Source organism: Astyanax mexicanus, chromosome 15 (assembly GCF_023375975.1).
Source record: "Astyanax mexicanus isolate ESR-SI-001 chromosome 15, AstMex3_surface, whole genome shotgun sequence".
In the NCBI taxonomy this organism is placed as follows: Eukaryota; Metazoa; Chordata; class Actinopteri; order Characiformes; family Acestrorhamphidae; genus Astyanax; species Astyanax mexicanus.
The window spans coordinates 24,145,289-24,160,154 of NC_064422.1; the positions used below are offsets into that span (position 1 = coordinate 24,145,289).

Genomic DNA, 14,866 nt, shown 5'->3' on the forward strand with positions numbered 1-14,866 from the left:
CCCTGCTAGATTGTCCCAGCTAGATCTATAGCCCACCTGCATGCTCTGACCGGATGGGGCCGGCACTATGGAGTGAATTTTGTGCCAAAAGTTTTACATAAAAAAAATTAAATCTGCAGTCAAATGTTTTAAATCAAAAGGACAGGGCGCTGTTAAATTGTGGTTTGTCGGGTTGATCACTCTTATCAAGTTCTGTGGAATAGAGATAACTCTTGGTCTTCCTTTGCTGGAGTGGTCCTGATGAGAGCCAGTTCCATCATAACTAAGGGAAGCGTTAGCGTAAAGTCTCACCGATCCACCCTTCCGGTCAGTGATTCAACCAGCAGCCAATGAGTTTACTCGACTCCGCGTGCGGCGTCCCTTTTCCAGCTCTCCGGTGGGCTGTTGCGATCCTTTTTAATAGTTCCGCTCAAACCCCACAAGTTCAAAATCACAGCTGTAGCCCATTTCTTTGCTGCTGCAGCCCAACAAAATAAAAGTCCCTGTTAAATAGTATATAAAAGAACCTTTATTTAGTTTCTCACCCGTGACAACAACACAACTCATGCTCTTAAACACATTAAAAGACAAGAAATTCAAGTAATTAACTCAGTTAATTACTTGAGTTAAGTTCAGCACAGCTTTAACTGAAGTTCATTCCAGGAGACTCTACCTATAAAAGTGACTGAGGAAATCAAGCCAAGATGTGCAAAGCTGTCTAAGCTATCTAAGCAAGAGGTGCTTCTTTGAAGAATCTAAATCATAAAACATATTCTGGTTTGTTTAACACTTTTTTGTTTATTAAATAATTACATATGTTTTCTGCAAAGCTTTCTCTTTTTCACTGTGGGCTTTTGAAGACGGAATGGTGGGTATAACTGTATCTATAGTATATATCTGTATAATGCCGAGCAAATATCATTCTAAATAAATGACAAGTAAAGTTGTAGAGGGTATAAAGAAGAGACTATCAACAATTAACATCTATTTGTTTGTGCGTCTGTATTTCTGTCGGTCTGTCTGGACTCCTCCGGTGCGGTAGGAGGCGCTGATGAGGCATGAACGCGCTTCTTCTGGGGTAACTGTAGCAGAGCTGGTTTATGTAGAGCCTGTCCACTTCATATCCCCACCTTTATCTCAGAAAAGCACTGCGAACCGCTAGGGGGAGCCCGCGAGGGAGTCCTAAATGAATGGGGATGAATTGAGCTAAACGGCTAAAATCTCATATTAAAAATAGTAATTGGCTACTGTTCCAGAATATTCTTTTAATTTTGGAAAGTAGAATGATGTATTTTCGTAAAAAGCAATACAAATTGACCTGTATGTTTTGTTTTTTTTCCACAACAACGGTTTTTTAGCAGTAAAGGTGCACTAGCATTACTGCTACTGTGAGGTAAGTTAAACAGATGCTTGGTGAACTGATGCTTAAGTAACAGAGTTTAAAATGTTTATAACTGGTGTTTAAACGATTTAAACATTATGTATTCGGTACCGAAACTTTTTTTATTGTTCTTTATTTATATAATTAGTACATTGTTTAGTATAAAAAGTATTAAATATTTATAAACTCTGATTTTGCTCAATTTCTCAATTTAGACCCATTCATTTTGGACACCCTCGGGAGCGCCGCCTGGTGGCCAAATTAAACCCACAGGAGCTCTTAAGTGGGTACTCTCCTCTCTGTAGTAGAGATTTTCTGAATGCCGCGGTTTCTAACCGGGGTGTTCTGTCGAGTTGTGCTCCCTTGTCAAACCGCGCTACCCTTGTAGTATTTCATTTTTAAAAAGTTAAAAATACCAAAAAAGCACCATATTAGAAACTTTATTAGAAAATATTCTCAGCAGAAGCCTAGGTAGGATATGTGGATAGGCTAAATAACTGTATCAGGTACAGTTTAAAAAGTGAAAGTAATACGTGATTAAAAACTTTTTTAAAATAGTTTTATAGTTTATTATTTTTAACGGTTATTTACAGCGTTTTTAAACATGCAAGCAGGTTATTTAATGCTCCCAATAAAAATAAGGATTTATAATGAAAAACATGAAAACATATACATAAAAAAATGTTGGTCGGCGCATGCGCAGTGTCTTAAAGCTAGATATCGATGGGTAGCAAAACTCGACAGCACACACCGGTCTGCTGTGTTTACTGTGTTGAGTGTGTCTGTAGTGTTTACGAGTGAGTTATTGTTTTGTGGAGGGTCTGTATGTTTATAAATGTGTGTTATGAGTGAGTTTATCGCAGTAAACGCTATTATGTGGATGTGAGTGGAGTTTGTTGAAGGTGTGCAGCAGTCTGAGAGAGAGAGGGAGAGATGGCGGGGTCTCTGCTGGAGTATGAGACTGAGATGTTTCTGAGTCTGTTCAGCTCGGACGGGCTGCTGGTTTGTGCTGAAGGTCTGGGGATTGACCGGATTCTGTTGCAGTTTATGAAGGTTTACTCTGAGGAGGGGAGTCTAGTCCTGCTGCTCAACACCACGATTCCTGAACAGGTGAGTAAACGTTACTTACTTACTGACACAGCCTACAGTGCACTGCAGTCCTGTAACTACACGGTTTACTATGGAGCTCCTGAGGGGGCATCGTGTTAAAAAATAAAATAATGCGTGGCCATGACTTGTTAAGGGGTGGCCATAACTTATTAAAGTGTGGGAATTAAAAACTAATGCGTTGGAACAAGATTATAAAGATGTGGGAACGAGATCCTGAGGCATGGCCACAATTTATTAAACAGTTGGAATGAGAACCTAATGCGTGGTAAAAAAGATAATTAAGGCATAGGAACGAGATAATTAAGGCATAGCCACGACTTATTAAAGAGTGGGAGCGAGAACCTAATGCGTGGGAACTAGATAATTAAGGCGTGGGAACGAGGCCCTAATGCGTTAGAACAGACCCCCTAAGGTGACATTGTGCTAAACAAAAAAAATAAAATAATGAGTGGCCATGATTTATTAAGACATGGGAATGAGAATCTAATGTGTTGAAACAAGATAATTAAGACATGGCCATGGTCACAAGAAAATTAAGGCGTGGGAACGAGATCCTAATGTGTGGAAACAAGACAATTAATGCATCGCCACAACCTATTAAGGAGTGGGAACGAGATAAGAAAGGCTTGGAAACAAGGCCCTAATGCGTTGGAACTGAGCCCCTAAGGTGACATTGCGATAAAAAATAATAATAATAATAATTTGTGGCCACAACTTATTAAGGCATGGTCATGACTTATTATAGCGTGGGAACGAGAACATAATGTGTTGGAATGAGATAATTAAGATTTGGTAACGGGATCCTCAGGCATGGCCACAACTTATTAAAGTGCAAGAACGAGAACCTAATGCGTAGTAACAAGATAATTAAGGCGTAGGAGCCAGGTCCTAATGTGTGGGAGCGAGATAATTAAGGCATGGCCATGGTTTATTAAAGATGGCTACTTAAGATGTGGGAACAAGATAATTAAGGCGTGGGAATGAGGCCCTAATGCATTGGAACGGAGTCCTAATTAAATAAAATAATGAGTGGCTATGACTTATTAAGGCGTGTGAATGAGATCCTAAGGTGTAGCCACGACTTATTAAAGCGTGGGAACGAGATCCTTATACATAAGTAACAGATAATTAGATAATGGAAACAAGATAAATAAGACGTGGCCATGACTTATTAAGGCATGGGACTGAGTTCATTAAATTGTGGCCATTAGAAGCTACAGCTCTGAACAGTGCGTGTTTACATACATCACTGATAGTGGCTTTTATACTTTTCATATTGATATGGAAAATATATTGTTTCCACCAAGCTTAAGAAATGTATTGTTATACAATTTCTGGACATATAATCTATTTACATAAATTATCTATTTAATAAATTAATCAATGTGTTTCAATGAATTGTATATGTTGCAGGAATACTTCACAGAGCAGTTGAGAGCAGAAGGAGTGAGTCATCTTCCCCAGACCGTGACCAGTGACGTTCAGAGCAGTGAGCGCTACAATGTCTACACTCAGGGAGGTGTCCTGTTCGTCACCAGCCGCATCTTGGTTGTCGACTTCCTCACTGACAAGATCCCTGCACACCTCATCTCAGGTATCTGCACAGTACTGATCATGAATATAAGCAGCAGAGTAGCCTTGTTTTAAAGTTAAAAAAAGTTTCCCTTATGTATGGATGTGCACCCTACCACATACCGTACTTCCCTTTCCATATAACTACATATAAGGGGTGGTTAATGTTATGTGAATGTGACTGTTAATTTGGTTTGTATTGTTCATATGTTTTTATGTCTGCAGGAATTCTGGTCTACCGTGCTCATAAGATCATTGAGTCCTGCCAAGAGGCCTTCATTCTCAGACTGTACCGGCAAAAGAACAAGACTGGCTTCATCAAGGCTTTCACTGACAAGGCCACAGCTTTCTCCACCGGCTTTTGTCAAGTTGAGCGAGTTATGAGGAACCTTTTTGTGAAGAAACTCTTTCTCTGGCCCAGGTAGAAGCAGAAATACCAATGCATCAATTTAAATTAGCTGTTTAAATCCACTTTAACTGTGTTTTTTTTTTTTGTTTTTTTTTTATTGAATGGTCTATGCATATAGTACATCATTTCATACATTATGTCTTTTTATTTTGTATTTTGAGTTTTACCTGTTTGTTTTTACTCAGGTTCCAGGCCTCTGTGAACACGGTGCTGGAAAGACACAAGCCTGATGTGGTGGAGCTGCACGTGTCTCTGACTCCAGCTATGAGGACCATCCAGAGCTCCATTCTGGATATAATGAATGCCTGCCTGAAAGAGCTCAAGCGCTACAATCCAACACTGGAGGCGGAGGACCTCTCTCTTGAGAACACGCTTGGCAATGCCTTTGAAAAAGTGAGAAAAATTCCCTACACATTTGCCTACAAAGTGACCAATTAAATATAATCTCACTTATGAAAAAACAGTCAGCAGCCTGTAATGTTGTCCATGTACAGTAATTTGCTTACCTGGGCAATGAAAAATACAGATATTGATACAGTTGTTCATGACCTGAACAAAAGACAAAATTGTAAAAGTGGAGTGAAAGAAACACACAGCACACATTGCATCCATGAAAGGAGCTCTGTAGTCTTGCACTCGGCATACAAAAGGTGAAGGTTTTGTTGTTATTGTGAATGTGTAAGAGAATAATGCATGACCCGCTTACTAAAAGGCAAAAAAAGTAAAAAAATTCTTTAACCTCCTAAGACCTGAACTCTTTCATGGTGTGCATTTTATTATTTCTCTTTGTTATTTGGGATAATTGGCACTTAATTAGTGTAAAATCAAATAATTATCTTTTTATATGATGTTTCTGAGAAGAGTGATGTCCACATATGAGGACTTTAGTTTTTTATTTCGATAGAACACAATGAAGTTACAATTAGTAATGATGTGCAGAACACAGCAGTGTTTTGTGCCTAAACACAGCAGCGCTTTTTTAAATTAAAAAAAGTTTTTTTTTTCTCCATTCCACAAAAAAAAGCTGTTGTTGTCATTGAAAACCAAGTGAACCATTTTAGTGCATTACACATTTATGTGTGGTGACGTGCTTTAAACAGCTGAGAGTGAATCACAAATATCACACCAGATTACATGATTTCTTTCTGTCATTATTGTATGTTAGGAATTTAAAGAGCCTTGTATAATTGTACAACATTTTTGTAGAAGTTTACCTTCGTAGCAGTGCTTGGTCTTTCATTTTTCTTTGTTCGTGTAATTCTTTGTGTCCCTGCACCTTTAACACTAATATAGTTTTTTAATTTATTTTATTATATATTATATTTTTTACATTTCTTATTTCTTTTTTGGTTTAAAAATATGATCAGGATTAGCAGACTGAACCAATTCACGTGGATTACCTGACGAATAGTTGATTATTTTTGCTTCAACAGACGATTCGGCATTACCTTGACCCCCTGTGGCATCAGCTGGGGGTTAAGACCAAATCTCTGGTGCAGGATCTGAAGATTCTACGCACCCTGCTGCTCTACCTCACCCAATACGACTGTGTCACATTCCTCAACCTGCTCGAGTCCCTGCGCTCCAGCCAGAAGAACTTTGGCAGTAACTCAGGTACGGTTGACTGAGTAGCTGTGATATTTAGTTCTTTATCCTAATAAAAAAAATCTTGTGGAGCTCTTGTATGCTTTCTTCTCCATGTCTACAGGGTGGCTGTTCCTGGACTCGAGCACTTCTATGTTTGTGAATGCCCGCAGCCGCGTGTATCGCATTCCGGAGTCAAAAAAGAAGCTTAAAGTGGGTGAAGTGGACCAGAAAACAAGTGCCTCCGGTATGTTGTTTCAACCACTGTTACAGTAGAAGGGTTCGGGCGATGTTTATAATTTGTCTCTTTAAAAGATGCATGATACATGATGGCTACATTTTTGCTTCACATTTATCTTCATTTAAATTTGCTATAGATTAATATATACCACAGATCATCTTTCATTAGCAGCACACTTATTAGCATCACTACTGTGCCTTTAGCATCTCTACTGTCTCTATGCATCTCTTGCTCAGCAGAGCTACTCTTAAATTAGCATTGCTATTCTGGAGTTACCCAGCCTTACCCAGCAGCTCTACTATGGTGTTAGCATCTACTATGGTTTTAGCATCACTACCACAGTGTTAGCATCACTCTAAGGGCATTAGTATCTCAGTTGCGCCACTTGTTGGCCTCGCTTAGCATCCCTACCCCTGCCTTACTTGCAAGCCATGCTCATCAGGGCTCTGATACATGAAACATAAATAGACATAATTTTATGCTACAGCGCCTTTTTAATAAATTCTTTGTTAGCTTGAGAAATACTACAAATAGTAGTATACACACCACCACACCCATAGGATGGGTATAACCCCAACAGGTTTGTTTTAATGGTAAACTAAATTCAATTTGTTGAAATTTTATGAGGTCAGTAGTGGTCTTGTAAAACTAGGCTTCTTTGTATTTTCTTGTTTTGCAAAAACCTTTTATTGTAACTGGAATACTGAATCAAATCAAAATAATACCTTGTGAATCGAAATAAAATTCTGAAATCACTGGTGATACCCAGATTTATTTATCTGTAATAAAATAAAAATATTGGTTGTCTGATATAAAATCTAATTGTGTGTATTTGTGTGTAGCCCCTTTGAAAAGAGAGCTTGTGCTGGAGAAAAACCCAAAGTGGGAAGCTTTGACAGAAGTTCTCCAAGAAATCGAGAAGGAAAACAGCAGCTCTGAACATGAACCAGGTAAGGCCTACAACTACAACTGTACAACTATAGCTGGGCACTACGGTAAAAATATTGTATAACAGATTTTTAAGACATTTTCACGATATACAATTATCTCAATTTTTCAACGTTCTAATTAATCAGGACTAATTCTCTTTGCAATTGTACAGTTGTACAGTTAGGTCAGTGTTCTTTTAAGTACTGGTGAGATCCTTGATGTGCTTAAAAATATTGTTAATACAATAAGTAAATTTACCACGATGCAATGAAATATTATGATGTTGCCCACTATGCTACACCATACCACATTATCTCTTTCACTCTTTGTGTGTTGTCAAGGTCGTGTGCTGATATGTGCTAGTGATGACCGGACGTGTGCTCAGCTAAAGGAGTATATTCAGAGTGGAGCAGACGCTCTACTCAGTCGTCTTTACTTTCGCACAATTGGGAAAGATGAGCCTCCACCAGCACTAGATAAAGCTAAAACAGGTAGCGGCTGGTCCAGGAAGGATGCTGGGAAATCCTCTAAAGGCAAAAAGCCGAAAGCCAAACCTGCCAAACCCAAAGCAAAGAAACAGAGAGCGTCCCTGACCCTCACGCAAATGGTGGGGCATGAAAAAGACGGTGAAATGGAACAGATGGGCAGCAGTGGGGATGAGGGAGGACCTGAAGACATGGAGGAGGAAGAGGCAGAAGAGGAAGAAGAAATACTTCTGAATCTTTCCTCAGATTTCTACTACGGCATTCTGAAGGAGCCCTTGACCGTTATTCATCCACTGAAAGGGTGCACTGACCCGTACAGTCTGACACGAGTGCTGCAGGAAGTGGAGCCCATGTTTGTGGTGCTGTATGATGCTGAGCTCAGCTTTGTGCGCCAGCTGGAGGTTTACAAAGCCAGCAGGCCAGGAAAACCTCTCAGGTACCAAATTCTTTACACCAGTGCTTTTCAGCCTGTGGGTGTCAGTGTTTTACAATATGTCAAACTAAGAGGAACGATCCAAACTTCTTAATAAAGAAAATCTGCATTTTTTTCCCTTGATATTGACAAAATATGATGCTCTGATCAAATAACTGTGTACCTAAACAAAGCAGCTAGCTAGTTGTGTTGATATTACTATTGTGAATACAGTTGGGTATAAAAACATTCAAAAATCAGTAGAGCTGAACGCAGTGAATAATGCGAAAACAACAGGTTCAGCAATATCATTGATGTCAGGAGCATTTAATTTGGAAAACTGTATATTTAAAGCTACATATTCTTCTATTTAAATTAATTACTGAAAGCATTAGGTGTAGATGCCTCTCATAATATAAAATCTTGTCATTTCAGTTGTAGTAACTTTTAATGTTTTTGTGAATAATACTAATTTTGTTCTGTGCTCAAAATTAACATAAAAAAAAACTTTTTTTCTGACATCTTTGTCGGATAATTTAGAGTGGACAAAAGAGGTGGGACTTAAATAAAAATCTTTCTTCCCTTAATTCCAGCAACAATTTTTATACACTGTTTTCATACAGGGTGTATTTTCTCATCTATGGTGGCTCAACAGAAGAGCAGAAGTATCTGACAGCCCTGTGTAAAGAGAAACAAGCATTCGAACATCTGATAAGGTCTGTATACTTTTCTGTTGAGTTTCATTCTAAATTTAAGATTCACTAACTTAGTGTTTATTGATATGTAATATGATTTCAGTTCTCTTCTCATGTGTTATCTTTTATCTTTGCTGTAATTTGTATCCAGGGAAAAGGCCACAATGGTGGTTCCAGAGGAAAGAGAAGGCAGAGAGGACACAAACCTGGACCTGGTCCGCAACCCAGAACCTGCTAATGCTACCACCAACACTCGCAAAGCAGGTAATTCATCATTTTCATCAAGTGATCAATGTTTACCTTTAGACCAGTGTTGCTTAGCTTTTGTCCTGGGGGGCACCGTCACATTTTAGTTCTTTCCCTTTTTAACACACTCACTTACTAACTTAATAATGGGCTGTTAATGAGCTGATTAGTAGGATCAGGTGTTTTAGGAGCAGGGAAATACATTCCATTATTTTCCCTCCATTATTGAAAATTGATTGGGAACCAGTGTCTTAGAGCATTGTGTATATAATTATTTTTTGTTTTGTTAAGGGAGATAAATAAATAAATATTTGCATGGACAACTAATGGGTAAATGTGGGTGGTACGAAGACAGAACCGGAGGATAGTTCACCCTCGCGTATTTTGAATAAGGTTGTGATTTATAAGGGGAAACTGCATTTATATGTTTTCATGTGTGGTTTTAAAAATAATTTGGAGAAATAAGGAGCTTCCAAGTGTTTGTGATGTCTTGGGTGTGTTTAATTGACTTATTAGTGTAGATTTATAGAGCTTTCAGTATTGATTTAGTATTAATTCTAGGCCTTTGGTCATTTTTGGAGTCTTAGGAGTAAGAGAATAACACACTCATTGACTTGTTCTCCACAGGTGGACAGGAGGTGGTGAAGGAGCCGTCTCGAGTTATCGTTGATATGAGGGAGTTCCGCAGCGAGCTCCCGTCACTGCTGCACCGGCGAGGGCTGGATATCGAGCCCGTAACGCTGGAGGTGGGTGATTACATCCTAACATCTGAGATCTGCGTGGAAAGAAAAAGTGTGAGCGACCTGATTGGCTCGCTGCAGAGCGGTCGCCTGTACACTCAGTGCCTCTCAATGAACCGCTACTACCGCAGACCCGTGCTACTCATCGAGTTTGATCCGGCCAAGCCTTTCTCTCTGGTAGCTCGCAGCGACCTGCGGCAGGAGATTTCAGCCAATGACATCACCTCCAAACTGACCCTCCTCACCCTGCATTTCCCCCGCCTCAGACTGCTGTGGTGTCCCTCCCCGCACGCCACTGCGGAGCTCTTTCAGGAGCTGAAGCGTGGCCGTCCTGAACCAGACGCCGAAGTCGCCCAGGCCATCACAGCAGAGTCGGACACGGTGGAGGAATCTGCTGATCTTTACAACCCCGGGCCTTATGACCTGCTGCTGCGCATGCCCGGAGTCAATGTCAAAAACTTCAGGGGGCTCATCAAACACGCAGCCAGCCTGGCTGAGCTGCTCACTCTGAGCCAGGAGAAGCTTACTGACATTCTGGGCAGCAGCAGCAATGCCAGGCAACTGTACGAGTTCTTACACAACACCATGGATGTAGCTTCAGTTCAGAAGAACAAGAACACTTCAAAGTGACAAAACGAGGACAGTCATGTAATCTAAAACCTGTGTCAGGCCTTCATACATGAATTGTGCCTTAGAGGAGAACTGAAGAGGACTTGGATTATTGTGAAATGTAATAACGAGTATGAACTTTTATTGAATAGCCCACCTTCATCCACCCTCTAGCATTCTGCAATACAGCACTTTTAGCTGGGGCTCCCAACAGGCTTACAATGCTAGTGATAGGGACATAGCATTGTATATGCAAAGAAATCACTATTTTTACACCATTAACAAGCTCAAAGTAGCTCCACACTTCATTGGTACAATACAATTAATTTTGCGATCTATTCATTTTAAGATAGGAGAGCAGAAGAATCATCTCAAGGTACTGTGTGTGTGTGTATAAACAGTCTTATTTAATAAAGTACTTGTGCACTTTCAAAGTTCTCAGTGCCACTTTTTTAATGTCAGGGCCCTTAGAATTCTACCACTGAAGTGTGAGCTTGTTAAAGGTGTAAAAATAGTGATTTCTCAGCATGGGTAATGCTATGCCTCTATCACTAGCATTGTAAGCCTGTTGGAAGCACCTGCTGAAAGCGCTGTATTTTGGAATGCTGGGGGTGAATGGAGGTGGGTTATTCAACAAAGTTTGTACATGATATAATGTTTCAATACACCATTTTACACCATATTTCTCCTTTAAATTAAGTATGAATCTAATATTGTTTTCATAAATGTGCTTTTTTTAATGTTTCCATGAATTGTCATTGTACATTTGTGTATTAAATGATTTTGTTATAAAATGTTTGAGGGGGAAATGAAATAAAAATTAAATTAATTTAAATATTTTTTTAGATAAATTAAAGGAATTTTGAAATAAATCATAGTCCAGTTTGACTTTTGCACATAGCACTGATTTTTAATTGTAGTTAGGCTTCTAGATGTGTACATATTTGATCAACATTAACACTTTTAAAACCTGTACTTGCTGCTGGTTCCTTTAGATAAATGTATTTTTTTATAATTTGGCTAGCTATCCAACAAATTACTTTGGCACATGGTATTCAGTTGTAAAATGCTTAAAAACACTGTGCAGCCCATTCATTAGCTATCTGTGTAGTTAGCGCAATAAATAGCAGAATATTTCACTTGATTTAATAGCTACCAAACTAAATACAAGAGGAAAACAGAAAAAGAAAAGGCATTTTTGTATTAAATACATCCCTAAAATTTGGCGGCTAAACATACTTGTCCTTAAAATTTTATTTTACTTATGGTTGTAGGCAGAATTTGTGGCTTCAATCTCAGCCACCGTCTTTTGCGTTGGATTTGCGTTGCCCTGCCAGCAACCACATTACATTGTGCATCGAAATTTCAGATATCACTACAAAATGGCTGACACAACACATAGAACAATAAACATCGAGTAGGGAGTGAATTCAGACTGGGACCAGGTGTTAGAGTATAAGGTAGGGGCATGCATTCAATACACTCTCTGACTGTATTAGTTTCTTTTTTATGGGGGGGGGGGGTCTTCTGATTTTTAATCCCGTCCGGAACAACATCCCAGACATCCTCAGAGAAAATTGGCTGAATTACCTACTGTTTTTCGCTGAACTCTGTGGTCCTCCGGTAATTTTAGTCCCATCCGGATGCACATCTCTGAGTTTCGTCACATAGATCCATGTAGAACATAACAATGAGTGAAAATGGAGGAGCTACTAAACAGTATATCATGTGACAGAGAAAGCAAAAAACTCACTGGTCCACTCAGACAAAATGACATATAATACTCACTTTTTGTGTGATTTTGTATTTCCACTAATTAAAAAAGAAGTTATTCTCTTAAAAAGTAATTTTACTGGTCATGAAATACAAAAGCAATATTTTTCAGTATTAATGTTTAATAAAATGACAGTAATTGGTTTAATATAAGTGTTGGTTAATTCCATAGACTGTTTATAATAAGAACTGTATATAAGTATAAAGTCTATGGTTAATACAGTGTCTCCGTTGTCGCCCCCTATCGGCGGAGCGCCGAGCTACAGCACCAGACCTCTGATTGCGTCACTGAGTTCAGACGACCAGTCCTGCAGCGGCCATCTTATTTCCACAAAAAAACTTCAGTGCAGCAGAAAAACACCAGCTCTCAGTTTATCCACAGACCGAGGCTCATACATGGCTGACAGCTATGGAGGATTAAAACTCAGGACACGGCGGGAGCCTAGGCGACACTGCTGAAGATAAGGGTAAGAGGAGCGGCCGGACCCGCTGGAGCTGGATCTGGAGCTGGTGTTGGTGTTGTTGTGGTTGTTAGCTTGGTTAGATTAGACAGCCAGACCAGCAGTGTTTCATTTTCAGTCTCTGCTCTCTCTTACTGTAGCAGGCCAGCCTATCTGCTCACTCCCACCACTCATCACTCACTGCTGGAGATTCATAAACACAGGCCATGCTCGCTGTGTCTTCACCTGGTCTGTCTTACTGAGGAAATGTCAGAAACACAGGATCTCCAGGAGCTGAAACAACGACTCCTGATTTAAGGTCACACTGTTGACAGGTATGTTAAGCTAGTTTGGTTAGCTAGCTAGTCAGTGTGGAGTGGACTCTACAGCTGGACTTTAACTTAGCTTTAATTTATTTGATGTTTTATGAGCTGTCCAGTCGGTTCCTAAACTTCTGCATGTTCTACTTTGGTTAGTTAAACCAGCTGTTAGGTAAGTTAGCTAAGTTAGTAAGTTACCTGTTTAAATGTAGCTTCATAAGTATATAATAATATTTTATTACGCTTCCGCAGTGAGCAGTTTTTATTCGTCTGCCACATATTTGATTTTTTCCGTTCCACCTTAAATGTTGCAGTATTACACACTGTAATGCTGCACGGACGCCCTTATCGAACTGCTGTAGTTTTTAAGGTGGAACGGGAAATTAAAATAAGCTCTCAGCTTCAGCTTTGTAACAATATCTAGGAAGGAAGGAGGAAGAGAGCTAACCAGCTTAGCTACTCAGCCAACATTTTAATGTGTGTCTCACGTAGGTGTCTATTTGGATGGGTGCCAGCGAGGTGAGCATGGGCTGTTACTGGATCCCAGTTGGGCTTCCCAAACAGGGCCCATTTGTTACAGTCCACCTTAAACTCACATGGATCCTGTTTTGGCCATAAGTACAACCCAGATGTGGCCAGTGTTTAACCCCCGTGGATCCCGTCACTGACACTGAGGGCCCCATTTCTAGGACTGCAACTAATTATTTTGAATCTTGATTAGCTAACTAGTCTCTTTCGTAACATACCATAACAAGTCCCCATAACACATTACAATAATGAGCTATGAAGATAATCTGACAGTTAAAACATTAATCATCTTTATTTGTAATATTAATACATGTCATCATAGTAAAAAATAATGAAAGAATTCTGTATTACTGTTTAAAAAGAGAATATATAACCCAAAATAGAATCCTCTGTGCAGTATTAAGGTGCAGAGATCTCGAAGTTGTAAAGTGGGCCAGATATTTTTCAAGCCAATTCGTGGCAGACCACACAAAAAAATTCTGTTTTGGAAAATGAAGTGTTATGAGTTGGAGTGCTACAGACATGCACTGTGATTCTACTCTTCAATTTTTCTTTTTAAAGTTTAAAAAGATGCAGTGGCTGTCTTTACATGTATCGAAGGAGGTGTGTGCCAGTCTTCACCCTCATTGTGTTGGGCCATCATAAGTGGCCTTGTAAACTGGGGAGAAAATATAAAAACAGCTAAACATGGGATTTAAGTAACATTTTATTTGCCCAGTAGATGTTTATTTGTGGGCTCTTTTAGCAATGTATTTGTGTGACAGCACTGGTGGTGGCCCTCAAAATATCACAATATTTTTACTAGCCATGTGACAGAACAGAGTTAAATATATTATTAATTTCAGGAACATTTCATTAAAATAAATAGTTGTTTTAGCGAACAAGAGTAACTTACCAGGGCTTTGATATTATTTATAAAATTATAATAATATTGTAGCAATATAGTATATAGCAAATAATGTACCAGAAAAGGGGGTAAAGAGCAGAAGAATACAATAACTAGAAAAAAAATACAAAATAGATTGCTTTTAAGGAGGAATACAGCTATTATTACATTATGAATTAAAAAAAAACAACTTTTTTTATTTATACCAGTATTATAGCAAATGATATAATATGGTATGGCCCTAGACAGCACCTATGGTGACAGACTAAGCTGAGTATGCACTGAATATGAGTGAACAGCCCTTAGCCTCTCCTCCATTGCGTTTCTTCCTCCAGCATTTTGTGTATTTTATTGCCGCTAAAAATAAAAAAATATTCGACACTGACATTTGAGTTATCACATTTTTCTAATCAACATTCTCGATTATGTTGAGTAAACATATAGACAGCTATGTCATGGGTCTCTGTTTAGTACAGTAGCTGTGCTCAATCAATTCATTCTCTCTCTTGTGCGTTCTCACTCTCTT

The 14,866-nt window shown here is 39.1% G+C and overlaps 2 protein-coding genes across 3 annotated transcripts in view; both read left to right on the forward strand.

The window, feature by feature from the left end:
• The first annotated feature begins 2,016 nt into the window (after positions 1-2,016).
• On the forward strand, positions 2,017-11,133 carry ercc4 (excision repair cross-complementation group 4). Its single transcript, XM_049464880.1, has 11 exons — positions 2,017-2,470; positions 3,884-4,064; positions 4,268-4,463; positions 4,637-4,844; positions 5,885-6,065; positions 6,160-6,282; positions 7,119-7,226; positions 7,548-8,127; positions 8,727-8,819; positions 8,950-9,062; positions 9,672-11,133. Exons 1-11 carry the CDS (start codon positions 2,294-2,296, stop codon positions 10,412-10,414), a joined length of 2,703 nt encoding a protein of 900 aa, XP_049320837.1. The 5' UTR covers positions 2,017-2,293; the 3' UTR covers positions 10,415-11,133.
• A 1,335-nt stretch (positions 11,134-12,468) lies between these two features.
• The window catches only part of mrtfba (myocardin related transcription factor Ba), a 43,378-nt gene continuing 40,980 nt past the window's right edge, over positions 12,469-14,866 (forward strand). Inside the window, exons 1-2 of one of the 2 annotated variants that reach the window (XM_049464875.1) lie at positions 12,469-12,633; positions 12,768-12,941. The gene's annotated coding sequence lies outside the window, so the exon portion shown is untranslated. The remainder of the gene's footprint in view (positions 12,634-12,767; positions 12,942-14,866) is intronic. The other variant, XM_049464876.1, reaches the window with a different exon arrangement.

Bases quoted from the DNA above. Each gene is read 5' to 3' on its own strand.
- ercc4 (XM_049464880.1), top strand. From the start codon at position 2,294: ATGGCGGGGTCTCTGCTGGAGTATGAGACTGAGATGTTTCTGAGTCTG. The intron at 8,128-8,726 runs GTACCAAATTCT...GTTTTCATACAG, and splicing joins AGGCCAGGAAAACCTCTCAG to GGTGTATTTTCTCATCTATG. The intron at 8,820-8,949 runs GTCTGTATACTT...ATTTGTATCCAG, and splicing joins GCATTCGAACATCTGATAAG to GGAAAAGGCCACAATGGTGG.